General features: G+C 41.8%; 1 protein-coding gene across 1 annotated transcript in view; it reads left to right on the top strand.

The window, feature by feature from the left end:
* Nucleotides 1-18,968, top strand: part of RBM6 (RNA binding motif protein 6) — a 138,736-nt gene that overhangs the window by 45,632 nt on the left and 74,136 nt on the right. Inside the window, exon 6 of the mRNA XM_037736710.1 lies at nt 14,814-14,887. Coding sequence (XP_037592638.1) covers nt 14,814-14,887 — 74 coding nt within the window. The remainder of the gene's footprint in view (nt 1-14,813; nt 14,888-18,968) is intronic.

Here is an 18,968-nt window from a genome sequence, read left to right as displayed (position 1 = left end):
AAACAAAAAAATTAGCTGAACGTGGTGGTGCATGCCTATACTCCCAGCTACTTGGGAGGCTAAAGCAGGAAGATCACTTGAGCCAGGGAGGTGAGGGTGGAGGTTGCAGTGAGTCAAGATCATGCCACTGCACTCCAGCATGGGCCACAGAGAGAGACCCTGTCTCAAAAAAATAAAATAGTGAATGTAAAATAAAATAGGGGTGGCTCAAACCTATAATCCCAATACTTTGGGAGGCCGAAGTGGGTGGATCACTTGAGGCCAGGAGTTTGAGACCAGCCTGGTCAACATGGTGAAACCCCATCTCTGTTAAAAATATAAAAATTAGCCAGGCTGGTGGTATATGCCTATAATCCCAGCTACTTACTTGGGAGGCTTAGGCATGAGAATTGCTTGAACCTAGGAGGAGGAGGCTTCAATGAGCTGAGATCACACCACTGCACTCCAGACTTGATGACAGAATGAGACCCTGTCTCAAAATGAAATAAAGTAAAACAATTTTCAAGGTAGAAGTCTTGTAGTCAGCCTTACTGTTGTTGACAAGGACATGGTCCTGAGCACAGAAATCTCGGCAGTTGATAAAGTTTCCAGATTTTGCATCTTCTGACATCTCAGCTAAATGACTCTGAGGAATAGGATACCACATACCAGTTTTGAGACACAGGAAGGTTATATTCTCTTCCTCAAAATCATTTAGCTGAGATGGAATTTGCCTGTCTCAGATTGGGGAAGGTGTTTGAACTCTTGCTCACAGCCCTCTGTCAGTTACACTGCCTTGCTGAGTTCCCTCACCCTTCTTTAGATAGAATTCTGTTGGCTTCTGTAGTCCTTACTTTCCTCTTTTGCCAAATGCTCAGGTAGCTTTGGCTGAATCTTCCAGATTTGATAAAGCTGTATGGGTTTCCTGTGCCTTTTGGTAGTTAGGAGTCACTGAAGTGGGGTTACTTCTGCTAGAGTGGCAAGAAGAAAAGGGTCATAACTCAGCCTGTATAGTGCAGGGGGCTTTTTGACTCTTAGCTACACTCCAGGCAGGGGAATTAATTAATTAATTAATTTTATTTATTTATTTTGAGACGAGTCATGCTTGCTCTGTCGCCAGACTGGAGTGCAGTGGCACAATCTCGGCTCACTGCAGCCTCTGCCTCCCGAGTTCAAGTGATTCTCCTGCCTCAGCCTTCAGAATAGCTGGGACTATAGGCACGTGCCACAACGCCCAGCTAATTTTTGTGTTTTTAGTGAAGACGAAGTTTCACCATGTTGGGCAGGCTGGTCTCAGTCTCCTGACCTCATGATCTGCCCTCCTAGGCCTCCCAAAATGCTGGGATTACAGGCATGAGCCATGGCACCTAGCCAGGAATTTATTTATATAATTACCTTAAATAAGTACCAGGTAGAGGCTAGAGGCCATCTATAAAAACTATTTACAGGCTTTTAAAATACATTGACATTGGCTTCTTCCTTTAACCCTCTGCTTGCATCAGAACATCTGGTGAGACTATACTGCTCACCATTTCTAGGTTACGTTCTCTACCCTTGGAATGTAAATTAATTTTTACCCGGTTTCTTGTTTCTTGCTTGGGTTATCTCTTAGGTCTTCTGTCTGACTTAGGACTAGATAGTGGTGATGGTTGCACTACTTTGGCAATATACCACTGAATTGCATTATGTATTCATTCTTTTAAGAGTAAGTTTTATAGTACTCTCATCACCCAGGATGGAGCGTAGTGGCACGCTCTTGGTTCAGTGGCAACCTCCACCTCCCTGGTACATGTAATTCTTCTGTCTCAGCCTCCTGAATTGCTTGGATTACAGGTGTTCACCACTATACCTATCTAACTTTTGTATTTTTTTTTTTTTTTTTTTTTTGGTAGAGAAAGGGTTTCACCATGTTAGCCAGGCTGATCTTGAACTCCTGACCTCAAGTGATCTGTCCACCTCAGACTCCCAACGTGCTGGAATTATAGGTGTGAGCCATTGCATCCAGCCCATTTTTAAAAATTATACTATACTCTGTAACCGTGAAGAAGTTGTGAGTTATTCTTTAGTATCACCTGCCATTCTTTTTGTCTTTTTCTTTCTTTTTTTGAGAGAGGGTTTTGCTCTGTTGCCCTGAATGGAGTGCATTGGCATACTCACGGCTCACTGCCATGTCAACCTCCCAGGCTCAAACTATTCTCCTACCTCAGCCTCCCTAGTAGCTGGGACTATAGACATGCACCACCATGCCTAGCTAATTTTTTTAGAGGCAGGGTTTTACCATGTTGGCCAGGATGGTCTCGATCTCTTGACCTTGTGATCCACCCGCCTCGGCCTCCCAAAGTGCTGGGATTACAGGCTTGAGCCACCGCGCCCGGCTCAAGAAGCTGAGATTACAGGTGCCCATCACAATGCCCAGCTAATTTTTGTATTATTTATTTATTTGTTTTGAGATAGAACTTTGCTCTTGTTGCCCAGGCTGGAGTGTAATGGCGCAATCTCAGATTATTGCAACCTCCGCCTCCTGGGTTCAGGCAATTCTCCTGCCTCAGCCTCCTGAGTAGCTGGGATTACAGGCACGCACCACCATGCCCAGCTAATTTTTTGTAGCTTTAGTAGAGACGGGGTTTCACCATGTTGACCAGGATGGTCTCGATCTCTTGACCTTGTGATCCACCCGCCTCGGCCTCCCAAAGTGCTGGGATTACAGGCTTGAGCCACCGCGCCCGGCTCAAGAAGCTGAGATTACAGGTGCCCATCACAATGCCCAGCTAATTTTTGTATTATTTATTTATTTGTTTTGAGATAGAACTTTGCTCTTGTTGCCCAGGCTGGAATGCAGTGGCGCAATTTCAACTTACCTCAACCTCCACCTCCCAGGTTAAAGCGATTCTCTTGCCTCAGCCTCCCAAGTAGCTGGGATTACAGGCATGGGCTACCACATGCGGGTAATTTTGTGTTTTTAGTACAGACGGGGTTTCTCCATGTTGATCAGGCTGGCCTCAAACTCCTGACCTCAGGTGAGCTGCCCACCTTGGCCTCCCAAAGTGCTGGGATTATGAGCATGAATGAGCCTTATTTTTAGAAACAGGGACTCACTCTGTTGCCTAGGCTGGAGTACAGTGATGTGATTATGGCTCACTGCAGCCTTGAACTCCTGGGCACGGCACAAGTGATCCTCCCACTTCAGCTTCATGAGTAGCTAGGACTATAGGCGTGTGCTACCATACCAGCCAGTTTTTAAAGTTTTTATTGAGAAGTTGCCTTGCTGTGTTGCCCAAGCTGGTCTCAAATTCCTGGCCTCAAGTGATTCACCCACCTTGGCCTCCCAGCAGTGTGGGGATTACAGGTGTGAGCTACCATCCCTGGCATGCCATTCTGATTAGTTTATGCCTGTCCTGTTGAAACTGTTGGACAGTGTTATTATTTGTTAATTGATTCTTTCATCCAACCAATATCTGAGTGGCATTAAGATGCTGAGGTATGCTGGTAAATGCAATGTAATCTTTGATCCTAAGGAGCTTCAGTTTTTGTGTAAAATGGGTATCCGGGAGTATTTTTCTTCTACTCGGCTATGATATTTTACCCTGCCTCAGCCTCCCAAAGTGCTGGGATTACAGGCATGAGCCACCATGCCTGGCCTACAATGCATATTTTTAAAAAATAATATTTTCCACCCTGTAATATAGTTAAGAGTTTGTAAATTTCCTTTTTTTTTTTTTTTAAAAAAACAGTCTTGCTCTGTTGCCAGGCTGAAGTGCAGTGGCGCTATCTCGGCTCACTGCAACCTCCATCTCCTGTGTTCAAATGATTCTTCCGCCTCAGCCTCCTTAGTAGCTGGGATTACAGGTGCCCACCACTATGCGCAGCTAATTTTACTATTTTTTGTACAGATGGGGTTTCGCCATCCATGTTAGCCAGGCTGGTCTCAAACCCCTGACCTCAGGTGATCCACCCTTCAACTCCAAAGTATGAGTTAACATATATATGCAAACTCTAGAAATAAAGTATTAAGTCAAACCTCCCAAAAAATTTCCCCCAAAAAGGTGCTAACAGATTTTATTTTATTTATTTATTTTGATACAGAGTTTCTCCCTCTGTTACCCAGGCTAGAGTGGCGTAGTGGCGTCATCTTGATTCACTGTAGCCTTACCTCCCAGATTCAAGCGTTTCTCCTGCCTCAGTCTCCCGAGTAGCTGGGATTACAGGTGCCTACCACCATGCCTGGCTGATTTTTGTATTTTTAGTAGAGAAGGAGTTTCACCATGTTGGCCAGGCTGGGCTCGAACTCCTGACCTCAAGTAATCTGCCCTCCTTGGCCTTCCAAAATGCTGGGATTACAGGTGTGAGCCACCGTGCCCAGCCTTTAATTTTAATTTCTAAAACTATGCAGTAGTATTACATTCAGGGAACAGCATTTTCTTTTCCTTCATTTGTATTATTATTAAATACTTTCATGCATTGCGTAATGACAGGAATACATTTTGAGAAATGGATCATCAAGTGATTTTGTCATTGTGTAACATTGTTGGGTATACTTACACAAACTAGATGTTATAGCCTTTTATACAGTTAGGCTATATTGTATTGCCTGTTACTCCTAGGCCACAAAACTATATAGTGTGTTACTGTACTGAATAATTGTGACAATTGCCATAGGCAATTGTGGCACAACGGTGTTTGCATATTTAAATATAGAAAAGGTAATGCATCGTGCCACCAAATACAATAGCTTTGATGTCACTAGGTGATAGGAATTTTTCAGTGCCAGTATAATCTTACAGAACCATTGTTTTATATGCATGCATTTTGCTGTTGATCAAAACGTAGTTAAGCAGTATGTGCTCACTTTGGTCTGGGTGCGGTGACTCATGCCTATAATCCCAGCACTTTGGGAGGCCAAGGTGGGCAGATTGCCTGAGGTCAGGAGTTCAAGACCAGCCTGGCCAACATGGTGAAACCCTGTCTCTACTAAAAATACAAAAATTAGCGGGGCATGGTGACATGGGCCTGTAATCCCAGCTACTCGGGAGGGTGAAGCAGAAGAATCACTTGAACCCAAGAGTCAGAGGTTGCAGTGAGCTGAGATTGCACCACTGCACTCCAGCCTGGGCAACAAGAGTGAAACTACAACTCAAAGAAAAAAAAAAAATTCTCAATTTGTTTATCATACAATGAATATGTTTGACAGATATACATACGTATTTATCAAATGAACTCTTTTTAGGGGGGAAACCTTAATTAAGGGTAGGCTGGTATTTTTAAATGGCTGCCTGGAGCACAAGTGCTATAAGGAAATTTCAGTGGTATTTGCAGTTGACATTGGCATAAAATGGGGGGATAAACAGACCCCAGGTGAATTGATAGATGGATTTCTGAACATGTTCAGGAATGATGTCCTGAATAATGTTTGCCTCCTGAGTCATGTAGGCAGAGAGATGATAAAAGATGTTCCTCCCTCTTGATGCCAGCTAATTCTGATACTAACTACCTGGATTTAGTCTCAGACTCCACAGGTTGAAGGGTTTGGTCACGTAAGACTGTTCTTCAGACACTGGTTGCAATGATCATGTATTAGGTCCCAAGGTTACCTACACTTCTGTCTGATTTGACTACAAAATTGGAGGTTCGCACAGTGTACCCCTTTAGATTTGATAACTTTCTAGTATGGCTGCAGAAAACTTAGGGAAACACTTAGCTTATGTTTATCAGTTTTTTTATAAAGGATGCAATTAGCCAGATGAGGAGATAGGTAGGGCAAAGTCCAGAAGGGTCCTGAGTGTTGAGTGTAGGAGTCTCTGTCCTGTGGAGTATGCCACCTTCCCAGCATGTAGATGGCTTCACCAATCAGGAAGCTCTATGAGCCCTTTTTTGTAGTTGTTTTTATGGAGGTGTCATTATGTAGGCATGATTGATTAAATCATTGGCAATGGGTTATTAGCTCAATCCCATCTCCCCTCCCCAGAAGTTGGTGGGTGGTACTGAAAGTTCTGAGCTTCTGGTCAAGGCTTTGTCTTTCTAGGTAGCCCTCATCCTGACACTATCTACGGGCCTTCCAAGAGTTGTCTTATTAGAACAAAAGACACTCTTATCACTCTTACCACCCTTATCACTCAGGAATTTCCAAGGGTTTTAGGAGCTTTATGGCAGGAACCTGGGACAGATCAAGTATCTTTCTATGATACCACAGATGGGGACCCCAAAGCCAGCTCTGGCTGGTATCTAGTGCCTTTAGTTGGCCACTCGATATCTGTTACAGGGCATAAGCGGCCCAGTGGGGTTGCTGTTTAACCTGTCTCTGCAGTATTAATCTCATGTACCTTGGCTCATGGCCTGGTCATTTTAGGTCTCACCTAATGCCAGTTGTCTAATCCTTCTCTGGATGCAAGTTTAGTTCTGGAATAGGTGAATGGCTGGGCCACTATGATTTGCTGTCATCCTGAGCAAAGTTCCAGCTCAGAAACTAGCTTTGCGGAATCATCCCAGAGCCTTTATTTTACTTCGTTTTTTTTTTATTTTTTGAGACAGTCTTGCTCTGTGGCCCAGGCTAGAGTGCAGTGGTACAGTCATGGCTTACACCAGCTTCAACCTCCCAGGCTCAGGCGATCCTCCTGCTTCAACCTCCCAAGTAGCTGGGATTACAACTGTGTACCACGACACCTGACGATTCAAAACCTTTTGTAGAAATGGGGGTTCCACTCTGTTGCCCAGGCTGGTCTCAAACTCCTGGGTTTAAGTGATCCTCTTGCTTCAGCCTCCCAAAATGTTGGGATTATAGGTATGAGCCACTGAACCTGGTCCCAGAGCCTTTTAGAACAGTGTTGAGTTGCCCTTTGTTTGCAGGGGAAAAAAATGTTTATGGGCCATATTTTTGTTCCTTACAAAACAAAAATAGCCATGTGACCTATGTAGGAAGCAGATATATTGTCAATATACACTAAAAGTCAGGAAATGCATGCTGCCTTTCAGCTGCTGAAGTACTCGGACATATTTGAGAATGGGTAATTCAGAGACAGCTGTCTGATCTTTGGTCTCTGATAATGCTTATTTCATTGCATCTCTGAAACTACCCTGCCAAGGAGTTAACCATCCCTGCTACTTTGCATAGGGGATAACAGAGGCCCAGAGAGATGTAGCTTGACTGAGATCACATGGTGAGTTAGTTGTAGCTTCTGCAAATGTACAGAACTATAGAAGCTACTTTTCTTGTGTGTTGTTCCAGTGATGATGGTCATTATAATTGATGTACCTGGTATTATGCTAGGTTTAGGGATACAGAAGTGAGAAGAAGATCCCAGTCTCTCATCTGGGACCTCTGTTTTTTTGGTGTCACCTCTCTGCATAGTCAGTTTACTACAGTATTAATGCTACTGTTCTGGTTGATCCTTCTCTCATGCCTGTACCATCTTTTCTGCCAGACTCAAGTGTTCTTGCTTGGGGAAAAGCAGATTTGCAAAGGTACTCTTTTTCCTGATGGTTGCTTTGCAGATTGGGTATTTTTGTTTGTTTGTTTTTGAGGCAGAATTTTGTTCTGTCACTTAGGCTGGAGTGCAGTGGTGCAGTCTTGGCTCACTGCAACCTCTACCTCCTGGGTTCAAGTGATTCTCCTGCCTCAGCCTCCCAAGTAGCTGGGAATACAAGTGTGAGCTACCATGCCCAGCTAATTCTTATTTATTTATTTTTTTAGACATAGTCTCGCTCTGTCGCCCAGGCTGGGATTATAGGCATAAGCCACCATGCCTGGCCTTTTTTTTTTCCATATTTTTAGTAGAGATGGGCATTTAGTAGACACCGTGTTAACCAGGATGGTCTTGATCTCCTGACCTCAGGTGATCCACCCGCCTCAGCCTCCCGAAGTGCTGGGATTATCGGTATGAGCCACTGCACCTGGCTGTTTGGTTTTTTTAAGTGAACAAAAGTTGAATGAGATTACTGGCTCTTTAAATAATAATTACTCCCCCTTTTGATTTATGTAGCATCTTGGGGTGATCTATGACTATTTGTACTTGTCATGACTTCCATTAGATTAAACTCCGGGGGCAAATACATTGCTCTCTATTGTGCTTATATGACACCATTACTGCCAGTGGAATTGAAATAAATTGAGTAAGGGCAAGTGTTTCCTAACATTATTCCAGGCCCAAAGAACCATCATCAAGATGGAGTGGCCCTGGGATTAATTTTGGACTTAAAAAAAATTAAAACCAAACTAATTTTTTTATTTAACCAGTTGGCACAGATACAGAATAAAATAAGATAGATCCATGTATAGTTTTTAAAAATTAGGTCAGGTGGCTCATGCCTTTAATCCCAGCACTTTGGGAGGCTGAGGCATGTGGATCACCTGAGGTCAGGAGTTCAAGACCACCCTGGCCATGAAGGCAAAACCTTATCTCTACTAAAAGTACAAAAATTAGCTGGGCATGGTGACACATGCCTGTAATCCTGGCTACTCAGGAGGCTGAGGCAAGAGAATTGTTTGAATCCTGGAAGTGGAGTTACAGTGAGCTGAGATGATGCCACTGCACTCCATCCTGAGCGACAGAGTGAGACTCTGTCTCAAAAGAAAAAAAAAGAAAAATTTAAGAAATAATCATCAGTGTGTATCTTCCTTTTTTCATTATTATTATTCTTTTTCTTTAAAATAAACCAGCAACTCTTATATGTATAGCTGAAGGGGAAATAATTGCAAGTGTTTATAAGATTTCAAGGTGATGGACTGGGCACAGTGGCCTACTTGGGAGCCTGAGGCAGGAGAATCACTTGAACCCGGGAAGCAGACAGTGAGCTGAGATCGTGCCATTGCACTCTAGTGTGGGCTACAAGGGCAGAACTCCATTAAAAAAAAAAAAGATTTGAAGGTGATGGATTTCATGTTTACCAGTTTTATCCTTCCCGGATGGTAATTTGACGTATAAATCAGATATTTTCCTAATTTTCATAATGAGAGTGGGGTTTTTTGTTTGTTTGTTTTGAGACAGGATCTTACTCTGTTGCCCAGGCTGGAGTGCATTAGGGCAGCCATGGCTCACTGTAGCCTTCTTGGCTTCTCAGACTCAAGTGAGCCTCCCACCTCAGCTTCTCAAGTAGCTGGGACTATAGGTGCATGTTACCCACACCTGGCTAATTTTTTCTATTTTTTTGTAGAGACAAGGTCTCATTATATTTCCCAGGCTGGGACTCTTGAGCTCAAGTAATCCCACCTTGGCCTCCTAAAGTGTTGGGATTATAGACATGAGCCACCACACCCAGGCTCATATAAGATTTTAACAGAGTAAAATACCGATTGGAAATCTTGCACACAAGGCCTCCTTTATTCTGTTAACTCTCATTGACAAGAATTCAGACACCTGGATCAATTCTGTTTTGATTTTGCTAAAATCTCTAACTTGATATTTTACTTTTCTGAAAACCTGTATTGTCAGTGAAATGGAATTAGGAAAACAGGACCGATAGACAACCTCTTTGAATCTATTGATTTTTCATGGTGCCTTTTATAGTCATAATGCTTTGTTCTACAAAAATGATACTCTTTATTTAGAAAAAAAAAAAGGCTGTGTTGTGTCCCTTCATCTCCCTGCTACTTATGTTATTTTGTTTATTTTATTTTATTTTGAGACAGAGTCTCACTCTTGCCAGGCTGGAGTGCAGTGGCGCGATCTCAGCTCACTGCAACCTCCGCCTCGCGGGTTCAAGCAATTCTTTTGCCTCAGCCTCCCAAGTAGCTGAGATCACAGGTGTGCACCACCACGCCCAACTATTTTTTGTATTTTTAGTAGAGATGGGGTTTCACCATGTTGGCCAGGATGGTCTTGATCTCTTGACCTCGTGATCTGCCTGTCTCGGCCACCCAGAGTGCTGGGATTACAGGCCAGAGCCACTGAGCCCAGCCCACTACTTAAGTTCTTTAAAATCCTGATTCCTCCTTTTCCTTTCTGGATGTGTATTCTGGGCTTTTCCAGTGTCAACCAGTACTCTCTTGATGGGAAATTCAACTGGATTTGGGTATGTTAATTGGGTTTTCCTAGAACAGTTTGAAGGTCCATCTCATTTGCCTAAACAAATATTCCTTATAATTATTATGAAAATTAGGCCTGTTATAGACTCATAATTGACTTAAACCATACAGGGTTATGTTTGTCAGCATCTTGTGAGTCAGCTTTTCCAGAGGCAGAGACTGAAGAGTTGGTTCTGAGATAGAATATTATTTATCAGGGTTTTGTTTCGTGTACCTTATTCTCTTATAACCACCTGGTTGGCATTTATCACAGATACAGTTTTCAGAAACAGACAACCACATGGTTAATGAAGATAGAGAAGATGTGAAATTTTATTGTTACCTTTATAGGTTTTTCTTCCCTTGCCCTGTTCTCATTCTTCTCATTTGCCAAAAAAAAAAAAAAAAAAAAGGTATAAGGAGGCCTGGCATGTTGGCTCATGCCTGTAATGCCAACACTTTGGGAGGCTGAGATGAGCAGATCACCTGAGCTTTGGAGTTCAAGGCCACCCTGGCCAACATGGCAAAACTCCGTCTTTACTAAAAATACAAAAATTAGTTGGGCGTGGTAGTCCCAGCTACTCAGGAGGCTGAGGCAGAAGAATCGCTTGAACCTGTGAGGTGGAGGTTGCAGTGACCCAAGACTGCGCGCCATTGCACTCAAGCCTGGGCAACAGAGAGAGACAACGTCTCAAAAAAAAAAAAGTATAAGGGGAATTCATATTTCTGTGAGATCTGTAAATTTAGATTAGAAAATTTAGTTAGCTGTGCTTTTAAAAGTCATATAAATAAGCACAAATACCCACCAGACTTCTTCCCAGCAAGTGACAGTGGAAGAAAAAGGTAATAAAATCTGATTGGTAAAAATAAATCTATCCATGGGAAGGTTAATACTGAATTTACTGTCTTAATGATTCCATATGGTTCCTAGCAATTCTGATCTCAAGGTGGTTGGTTGTTTTTAGAATGTTAGGTCTCTGGGTAGAATATCTTCTGTGCCTTTTCTGTGAATTATAAAATTACATTTGGAAAATAAAGAAAAAAAAATCCCTGATTATCCCACTATAGCAATACAACGACTGTAATCGTTTTGATATACAGTTGTGTTGCATTATATTCATTCTGAGTTTCGTATGTCGACCTGTGCTTGTTTGAACTCTTTCCCCCTCCCCTCTTCCCACACCCTGTTTTCTCAGTCCTGGAGTGAGCATGGGCAGTGAGGATGAGACTCGCCTGTGGCTTCAGTTTGTCTCCTTTTCTAAGTTTCTCTGAGTGAGCATTCACTATGCTGGCTGTGATTCTGTTATTTAAAGCAATATATTTTCATACCTTATGGCCCTTAAATGCAAGCCAACCTCTTCATCTGGTGTCAACCAAAGGAAAACTGATCTGTTGCAGCGCTGGAGGAAAAACTGGCAGTGTTGGACTTACCTAAATTGAAAGATGGTATGTTGTTCTTCACCTTGGGGTCTTCTAGTATGATTTTGACAGTGCATGGTTTTTGTCTCACATGTTGACTTTTGCCTCTAACCCCTGAGTTAGATGCAGTTTCACTGAATTCCAGTCATTTTTTCTATACACATTTTACATAATTATCCATAAGGGTATATTCATTTTTAAGGTTCTTAAAATATACTATATCAAGTATCTTTTCATATTGCTATGCAACTTTTATAGCCATCATTTACAAGATTAGTTTTTGTCTTTTCAGTAGAATTTTGGGAGCTAGTATAATCAGCTCCTGAGAATTTTCTAATTTGCATACTCAGGTCTACTCTCAATAGTTCTGCCATAGTTATTTTAAAATAGAAGCAACTATTATACTGCTAAGTTGAATATTTCTTAACTAGGCCTATTTTTTTAACAGGGGCATAGATGTATGTGTTCAGGCATATGGGACCTTTTCTGTAACTAGGCTCTGTAGAGTTTAGAATTAAGATTATTTAAATTGGTCTGTAATCTTACTGAAGAGTGAGAGGCTAGAGTGTAGTGGTTAAAAACGCCGACCTGAATCTGGACTGGCTGCATTTAAAGCTCAGTATTGGTACTTATTTGGTTACTTTGATCAATTTACCTATCCTTTCTTTGCCTTATTCCCCATGGCTAAAATCAGGTTAATAATATTTACCTCATAAGATAGTATTGTGAATATTAAGTCAGTATATTTAGAATAAAATCTTTTGTTGTTGTTGTTGTTGAAGCTGAGTCTCGCTCTGTTGCCCAGGCTGGAGTGCAGTGACGCCCTCTCGGCTCACTGTAATCTCCTGCCTCCCAGGTTCAAGCAGTTCTCCTGCCTCAGCCTCCCAAGTAGCTGGGACTACAGATGTGTGCCACTACACCTGGCTAATTTTTGTATTTTTTTAGTGGAGACAGCATTTCACCATATTAGCCAGGATGGTCGTGATCTCTTGACCTCATGATCTGCCTGCCTCGGCCTCCCAAAGTGCTGGGATTACAGGTGTGAGCCACTGTGCCTGGCTAGAATAAGATTTCATTGTGTATTTTGGTGATTGCTGAAAATCCTTATGATACAACCATGAGTCTTGAGCACACAAAATGCCTTTTTTCTTTTTTTTCTTAAGTTTTAGGCAGTGTAGTTAAACCTTAAATTTCTGTTCTTGTTTGATAGCTAAAGTTTCAGTCGGAATAAATTTAGTGTTGGGCTTATGAATATAATAATGAATCTGAAGTATGTTGTCAACATATAGTATTGCAGGATTGATGTCTAAAAATGCTGTGTTAGATGCTCATACTGTCTTCTCTATCTTTTCCTTCCCAGTGTCTACTTGACCTTTAGCAAAATATGACTGTTGTCATGAATCTTTTCTCTCTCTGTCCACAGATTCTGTGTGCTCCTCTGGGCCACAGTGGTTACTTCTTTAAGCACGGAAAGGAAACAGGGCTTTGCCAGCTTTGGTATTAGTTCCCCATGTTTTTCATCCGGGCAGCTGTGGAGAGGGTTGCTTTCCATATACCTGGGTACTCCATTGATATGTTCTGTAGAGGTAATCAACACACTCGAGAGTACACCTACTTCTTCCATGACTAACCCTTTCTGATTGTGGACATGCATTTGAGTGTTTGCAGTGGATATTTGGTGCTAACGGTACCTTAGTTCCTTCTGTTATTCTGTAATGTTTCCCAAGAATATTCAGAGCTGTTTATAAAATGCAGTGTGATTGATGTATTAGGTGTTCACTGAGTTTGATCAAGAAGATTTACTTGGAAGGAATTAAGTAACAAAACAGTTTCCACTGTTAATAAGATATGCACACTGTTTCTCTAAAGAACTTTTATTTCTTCAACGAGTTATTAAGCAGAGGAGACTGATTTTGTGATAAATTTGGAGAGGTTAGTTTTAATCCATGTTGGTCAAAGCTGTCAAAGTAGGTTAGAAAATCTATTTCTCATCCTACAGTAGTGCTGAGGTTTCTAGTAGGTTGTTTTTCTTCCTAGTCACTTTCTGAAACTCAAAGTGAGGCTCAACCTATACTATTGTAATGTTTCATAGTAAACTTGGAGTATTTAACAAGTCTAAAATCAAAGTTTATTCTTAATAAAACATTTTAAAGCCATTCATTTCATGTGATAAGGAATATTAACTCATTTCACCAAATGTGGTATGTTTTTAAAGTTATATTTTCTGTTGCTTTAGTTTTATTGATCTTTGATACATTGATTCAGTGATACCAGTTTCCTATTGTTATATACTTTGTGCTCAAAATTATCATAGAGTTTTATGTTGTTTTTCTGTGCCTGAGTTTTGTTTCTCATCTGAACAAATCACATCTTTTCCTTGCTGTTCCATTTACACAGTGTCGTTGCTAGAGATGAGCTTCTTTATCCTCCGAGGCAATGGAGGAAGCATGGAAGCCACTTGGGGAGCATTGCATTGACCAGTGTATTTTTGTAGTTACACGGTGGCGGTATCAGGGAAATTATAGGACTGGTTAGATTTGAGTTCAGCAGCCCATAAATCCCATGACTTCCCAGTCTCATGGGTCATGCGACTCAGGCCTGTGCTGCAAATGACACATGCTTAGGAGTAAGGTGAGGGGTATTTTATAGCTCTTATGGTTTGTACAGTTCTTAAACATGTATTGATTGCTAACAACTGCTGTCTTTCTCCCAACTTTCCCCACCACCAGTCTTTGTGCATAAGCACAATTTCAGACACAGTTATTTGTACTTATTTATGCTTTTACACCTTCTTCCTTTTATAAAGATTTTAGCTGGTTTATGACTTGAGTTGAAACAAGGAAAAAAGAGGAGACCTGAAATGGTCTGTCCCCTGCCAACCAGAAGCCTCCTGTGGTATCCAAACAGAATAGTTGCCTCAGTCTGTCAGCACTTCTGTCTTTGAAGGTGGTTTCTGCTTGAAAAGTGGTGACTATTAGCATAGCCTGGGGATAATTGCTTTTTTTGTCTTCTCTCGGGATACTTTTTTTTTTTTTTCCAGGTACTTTCTTATTCTTGTTGACTTTGTTTTTCTGGAAGATTAAGCCTGTGGTTAAAATGTTTCGGGTCCCCACATGAACCTTCTGTGGGATTACCCAATTCTAGGGTACCTTCACCCGATCACCAGTGCAAAAGTGGGCAAAGGATCTTCTTGGTTAATAGACAAGGCTATTTTGGAATGAATCTCAAAGTCCAGAAACATCGAGACTTTCCTTCAGTACTTTTTTCTGTTTGGGGTAGCAACTTTACTTAGTGTAGGGGAGGGAGGGGTCAGTTGGGAGGGCTTGTGTTTAAGGGGTTCAGAAACAGGGGATTTAAGTGTGTCTTTTGTGTTTGCAAGGCACTAACACCACTCCCGTCTGTATTTAAATGCTGTCCCCAGGTTACGACTATGGCTATGTCTGCGTGGAGTTTTCACTCTTGGAAGATGCCATCGGATGCATGGAGGCCAACCAGGTTGCTTTATACTTCGGTCAAATGATGCTGGAAGGATATATTTTTTTATATATGGGGAGGGAGGGTTTCAAATGATTTCACTTTGGAAAGGTACAAGAAGTCTATCTTTGAACATACTGCATTCCAACCAGTGGTTGTGAGGAAAATCTTTAAAAAGGCTGGAAAGCTTTCTCTAGAAAACTTAATGGGCACAGATTACATTTTAAAAACTAGAGCCCAGTTGCTTTTGGACTAGATTCCAAAGATAGTAGTTGAAAAAAAAAAAAAAAAAAGACACATCTGGAGTATTTCCTTTTGGAGTGTGACTGAGATGGTAATCCTGATGCAAAGAATGATCCTTGATTGTCTGTTACTCCAAGGATCTGCCTAGCACAGAAGTTCTAGGTCAATAGTTATATGCAGACCTAGACCTAGGGTGAAGACCTCCGATGGTGACTCCTATGGCATCAGGATGCAGGCTACTTCTAAAAGAGAGCTGTCAGGGAAGAGAAGAGGAGTGGATTGTTGGTGTCTATTGCATTCATCATTGTTCTTTGCCAATTGGCGTTGCACACTCAAGTCTTTGGCTGCATATAGTCAGAGCTGGTGAATCAGAATGTGTATTCACCTTACGTTTGAACCATCTGTAGTTATTCAGCTTGCCACCTAGATTTGCCATCTATGTCTTTAATTGACTGCTGCCTGGTAGTTCTGGGATGAATGAATAAATGGATAGAATCCTTCTTGTTATGGTGTTTCCTTGGGGAAAGTTGTTTTCTTTGAGTTGTTTCAGTTCCTTCATCTGTAAAGGAGGAAAAGAAGCTTAGGAATATAGTTTGATTTTTTTTTTTTTTAATGTACCCACTGCCTATACTTAACATTGTGAATCCAGTGGGCCTAAAGTCTTTTTTTTTTTTTTTTTTTTTTTTTTTTTTTTTTTTTTTTTTTTTTTTTTTTTTTTTTTTTTTTTTTTTTTTTTTTTGAGAAAGAGATTCGCTCTTCTTGCCCAGGCTGGAGTGCAGTGGTGCGCTGTCAGCTCACCGCAACCTCCTTCACCTCCCGGGTTCAAGTGATTCTCCTGCCTCAGCCTCCTAAGATTGCAGGCTGGGATTACAGGCATGTGCCATCACACCTGGTTAATTTTGTATTTTTAGTAGAGACAAATTTTTTCCATGTTGGTCAGGCTAGTTTCAAACTCCTGACCTCAGGTGATCTATCCGCCTTGGCCTTCCAAAGTGCTGAAATTATAGGTGTGAGCCATTGCACTCGGCTGGGCCCAGAATCTTAAAAATGGCTCTGCCAGAGAAGTGTAGTTATTACAGGAAAATTCTTCTGTAGTCTGATGCTTTGTTCAGCTTTGTTCAATTCAGTATGGCTCATTATACTTACTTTTCCCTTCTTGGCCAAGTTCTCCCCTTATGGATATGGAGATGACATGCTCTAAATGCTTTGAGAACAAGCACTTGTTAAAGAAGACTTTTGATGTATCCTTACCTTGTTAGTAGTTTAAACACTGTCAGATCCTTAGAGAATGACTGGCTTAGGACCATATCCTATAGACTTAAGAGGGTTCTCATTGACTGTTTGTTCAGTGTCCATACTGAATCAGTCACTTACCAAATATAGTTGGCACTCTGTATTCACAGGTTCCACACCCACAGATTCAACCAAATGCTGATTGAACATATTCAGGAAAAAATACATTAACATTGAGCCCAAATTGAGACTGCAGTGAGCTATGATCACTCTGCCGCAGTCTAGCCTGAGTGACAGAGTGAGACCCCATCTCCAAAAACAAAGTACAGTTAACAACTATTTATACAACAATAAAAAATAATACTTGCCGGGAATGGTGGCTTACCTCTGTAATCCCAACACTTAGGGAGGCCCAGGCGGGATGATTGCTTGAGGCCAGGGGTTTGAGACCAGCCTGGGCAACATAGGGAGACCCCATCTCTACAAAAAAAAAATAAAATAAAAAAGTAGCCAAGTGTGGTGACATGAACCTGTAGTCCTATTAATATGGGAAGCTGAGAGGATAACTTGAGTCCGGATTGAGACTGCAGTGAGCTGTGATCACTCTGCTGTACTCTAGCTTGGGTGACAGAGTGAGACCCCATCTCAGAAAACAAACAAAAAAGTACAGTTAACAACTGTTTATATATCCTTTATTGGGTATTAGGTATTATAAGTAATCTAGAGATGGTTTAAAGTATTTTGGAGGATGTGTGTAGGTTGTGTGCAAATACTATGTGATTTTATATAAGGGACTTGAGCATCCTAGGATTTTTGTGTCCTTGTGGGTCCTGGAACCAATTCCCTGTGTACACCAAGGGACAACTGTACTAATCAAGTGTCAGAAACTGCCACATGCCCATTTTGGAGAGAAGGATAAAGCTTCTAATCTGTGTGCTTGTGGTGGATCCTATTCTGACAGTCTGTCCAATTTTGAGAACACTCATTAATTCATAAACAACTTGTTCTTATCAATGAATAGTCATTCGGTCCTTTGCCTCTGTACTAAATACTGTGAATAGTGGAAATATAAATGGGGGAACCCTGGCAGATGACATCTTTTTTGTACCGTTCTTCCAACTGTGTATTTCTCCTAGAGTTAATTGTTGCTTTTTATCAGAGATATATTATTTTTGATCTTAAAGAAATCAGCATTGTCTCTTACTGCCTCTTTCTTCTATCCCAACAAAAAATCCTATCTAAAATATCCAGCCCTTGGCTAGGCATGGTGGCTCATGCCTGTAGTCTCAGATGTTTGAGAGGTTGAGGCGGGTGGATCACTTGAGGCCAGGAGTTCAAGACCAGCCTGGGCAACATGGTGAAGCCCCGTCTCTACTAACAATACAGAAATTAGTCAGGTGTAGTGGCACACGCCTATAATCCCAGCTACTCTGGAGGCTTCAGTTTAGGCACGAGAATCGCTTGAACCCAGGAGATCAGCGTTGCAGTAAGCTGAAGCAACGCTGCTGTGCTACAGCCTGAGCAACAGAATAAGACTCTGTCTCAAAAACACAAAAGGAGGTGGCTTATAGACATTTCTCCCCTAACCCTCAGCCATTCTTTGAAGATTCATAGGGCTCTCAGATTCCTGATGAATGACTGCTGTCCAATGAGTGGCACACTAAAATAAAGCAGGAACAGGGCCAGTATTCTTCCAGGTGTGAAACAGTGTTTTTGACAGGTAGCCATCCTTGTGCATAGGGTACCCTGCAGTGCTCTTTTCAGGAGTACGATTAAGAGAGAGCCTCTACCTTTTTGAACTTTTTAATCTCACTCTAAGAAAAGAGAGATTATACGGTGTTCACAGATCCCATAGGATGTTCTCTCAAACTTCAAATTTTTGTTTGACCTCATTTGCAGTATTCACTGGAGTTATTGCTTTTTGTTGTTGTTGTTGTTGAGACAGAGTCTCGCTTTGTTGCCCAGGCTGAAGTGCAATGGTGCGATCTTGGCTCCCTACAACCTCTGCCTCCTGAGTTCAGGTGATTCTCTTGCCTCATCCTCCTGAGTAGCTGGAACTACAGGCCCATGCCACCATACCTGGCTAATTTTTGTATTTTTAGTAGAGATGGGGTTTTGCCATGTTGGCCGGGCTGGTCTTGAACTCCTGACCTCAAGTGATCCACCCACCTTAGCCTTACAAAGTGCTGCGATTATAGGCAGGAGCCACTGCGCCCAGTGAAGTTCTTTTTTTTTTTTTTTTTTCTCCAAGATGGAGTCTTGCTCTGTTGCCCAGGCTGGAGTGAGGTAGCGCGATCTTGGCTCACTGCAACCTCTGCCTCCTGGGTTCAAGCAATTCCCCTGCCTCAGCTTCCCAAGTAGCTGGGATTACAGGTGTGTGCCACCATGCCTGGCTAATTTTTGTATTTTTAGTAGAGATTTTAGTTTCATCATGTTGGCTAGGCTGGTCTCGAACTTCTGACCTCGTGATCCGCCTGCCTCAGCCTCCCAAAGTGCTGGGGATTACAGGCATGAGCTACTGCACCCAGCCAGAGTTCGTTCGTTCTTCTGTTGTTGATGATTTGTTTTTTGTTTTTTGTTTTCTTTTCTTTTGACAGGGTTTCATTCTGTCACTCAGGCTGGAGTG

Source organism: Cebus imitator, unplaced genomic scaffold, assembly GCF_001604975.1.
Source record: "Cebus imitator isolate Cc_AM_T3 unplaced genomic scaffold, Cebus_imitator-1.0 Scaffold0, whole genome shotgun sequence".
Lineage (NCBI taxonomy): Eukaryota > Metazoa > Chordata > Mammalia > Primates > Cebidae > Cebus > Cebus imitator.
Note: the sequence above shows the minus strand (reverse complement) of the source record. Positions and strands in the feature narration are given on the sequence as shown.